This window comes from Morone saxatilis, unplaced genomic scaffold, assembly GCF_004916995.1.
Source record: "Morone saxatilis isolate NCDOM2014 unplaced genomic scaffold, NCSU_SB_2.0 Contig22, whole genome shotgun sequence".
NCBI classification, from domain to species: domain Eukaryota; kingdom Metazoa; phylum Chordata; class Actinopteri; family Moronidae; genus Morone; species Morone saxatilis.
Window position 1 is genome coordinate 11,292,185 of NW_023339785.1, and position 2,660 is coordinate 11,294,844.

The 2,660-nt window shown below is 42.1% G+C and overlaps 1 protein-coding gene across 2 annotated transcripts in view; it reads right to left on the minus strand.

Moving 5' to 3' along the window:
- The window catches only part of arhgef6 (Rac/Cdc42 guanine nucleotide exchange factor (GEF) 6), a 25,102-nt gene that overhangs the window by 17,973 nt on the left and 4,469 nt on the right, over positions 1 to 2,660 (minus strand). For both annotated transcript variants that reach the window (XM_035668834.1, XM_035668833.1), the window contains exons 4-5: positions 594 to 709; positions 44 to 248 (exon numbers count right to left, since the gene is read on the minus strand). In XM_035668834.1, coding sequence (XP_035524727.1) covers positions 44 to 248; positions 594 to 709 — 321 coding nt within the window. The remainder of the gene's footprint in view (positions 1 to 43; positions 249 to 593; positions 710 to 2,660) is intronic.

Here is a 2,660-nt window from a genome sequence, read left to right on the forward strand (position 1 = left end):
ATACACATACATACATACACACACGAATGGTGGCCCAACTCACCGCAGGGTTTGATCTCCCGGACGTAGTTACTGGGGAACCAGCCCGTTTTGCCATTGAGCGACCCCTCCCACCATCCTCCCTCCTCCTGCCGCGTCACAAGGATCATGTCACCTTTATTGAAGGACAGCTCATCCTCATTGTTCTGCTTGAAGTTGAAGCGGGCCTTCACCATCTGCTGCCCACCTCCACCGTTCTCAGACATCTCCTGTTAGAGAGGTTGTCAGAGACAGTCAGCAACACAAACACAAATCTCATGGATGTGTCAGCAGAAAGATCTGTATAGGCGTGCATAGAAAAAATATTCACTCAATCTTTGACTTTGTCTTTAAATCAATTTGGCTACAGTATGAAATGATCTGAGCTTCTCTTGTTGTTATTATTTCTTAATTGTGCAAGGGAGTGCGATGTGTAGTCATCTTGGGTAAAAAACTACTAACAAAGTCAATATCAAATGTATCAATGTGCAAAATGTGGAAAAATCAAACTGGGGTTTCAAGCATGTGAAATGAGTAGACAAGAGAAAGGCAGAGAAAGTAAAAAGAGATCATACCACTGATTTGGACTGCCTACGCAGAGAGCCTTTGGATTTGGCAAGTGTGTGTGAAGATGTTGACTGACTAGGAGAGGAGGCACCGGACTGCGTACATGACCTCTCAGCAGCACAGTCTATGGACACACAGAGGAAATGTGGAGCTTCTGTTATTTCGGATACATTAATGTTTGAACTTGGGACTCCCTGGTTTTGTTCTCATCAGGTGAAAAACATAACTTCACCTTGAAAATGCACACACACGCACACGCACTGTAGACGCAGGTGCACATTCTTTGGGGGCTGACAAGTTGATGATAATTCATGTGAGTATGGTCCACTGCTCTGTGCAGCCACAGGACACACACACACACACACACACAGTCTACACATTTACAATGCCTGATAGAATAATGCGATTTAACCAAAAGTGGCACACGGCTCCGAAATAAGATCAAGCAGCTGTAAAAAGCACGGGAACATGCAGTCTTAAGATTATAATATAAATATATGTCAGTGATTGCTCATACTGTCTATGTGTATTGTGGTTCAGCAATTATGTTTATTTTGACTAATTGACACACATTTAACACACATTTCCTCTAACCCTGTCTCTTATAAATCCAATTTGCGTTACGGACACCCAACCCCTCGAGTGTCATCACTGAGCCACTGCAGCAGACAGTGATTCAGGGTCAGTAGCTGCCAGCTGTCCTGCAGTGTGAGTGCAGTCCTTGAGATCCACTGACAGAGGTATCAATTGTGTTGCCATTACTCACTTGAAAAGTGACACATGGAAGCTATGCAGCCTCTTTACGGGCTAACAAGCAGAAACACACTAACGGAAGACTCCCCTATCAAATGCCAGCTGGATGCTAGCCAGGCCCACTGTCTAATCCTTACGCAAATTACAGAGGAATCAAAAATAATTAAGAGTGCACCTTCAGCTTTAGTAAGCTCTTATTCAGATCCAATAGAGAGCATTAAACTGACAAATGCTTTGTTGCACTTTAACTTACAGGCAGTAAAATATGCTTTGGTATCATTATTTATGTAATCTTGTTTTATCAGCATATCATCTGGAACCTACGTAATGTATGTTAAGATGGAAGAAGGCTGGAGATTCCCCACTGTTTTCCATATGCCTAGACATCAGGGTTCATCACACTGAGGATTAACTGGTATGATATAAAGGACACTGAAGGCAGTGGGACAGTCCACATGTACTGCAGGTGGGGCTCATGGATCCCACATGCCACTCCACACGCACACAGAGAAGCCGAGCAAGCCCTTCTGTCAGCTAAGCTTGGTGGTTAGCACTGTTATTTTTGAATGCAGGCAATGTTCAGAAGCATTTACCCTAAACAAACTTAAAGGCTGAGCAAAGAAACACATACGCTAGGCTTGGAAGAGCATCACGAGTAAAAACACAGAGGCCTCTTATGTTTGATCATATCAACAAACTTGTGACTAATCCACGGCAAATCAAGTTCACTTTTGAAGACGGGAGAACAGCTGCTGGGCATAGCCAGCCCATAGAAGATTTGCATATCAAGCAGAGCCCAGAACTGACAGAGGCTTCTGGTCCTCATCTCACACTGTGGCACACATCCTCCCCTTCATTTAAGTGGATCCAAGGGATTGATCATGTATTAACATAGTTACAGCAAGTGTAACAAAACCCCAAATGAGGGTATTATCATAAAGTGTTGAAACAATTAGCTGATCAATTAATGGGTCAAAAGACAATGATAATGAATGAATCATTTAAGTCATTTATCAAGCAAAAATGCCAAACATGTTGCTGCTATCATTGTAAATTGAATATCTCAGATTTGCCCTTTTAGACACACAAAATGTGCTATTTGAAGACGTCTCCCAAACTGTGAAGATTCTGACATTTGTAGACTAATCAGTTAATCAGAAACCTGATCAACAGAATAATCAATAATGAAAATAATCATTAGCTGCAGCATTATGCTCCATCCTTACTGTCATTCAGGCACAATCTAAGGCACATACCCATTACACTGTTTACATATAGGAATGTCACAAACTCAAATAGCCTGGAAGATTATGCATTTATTA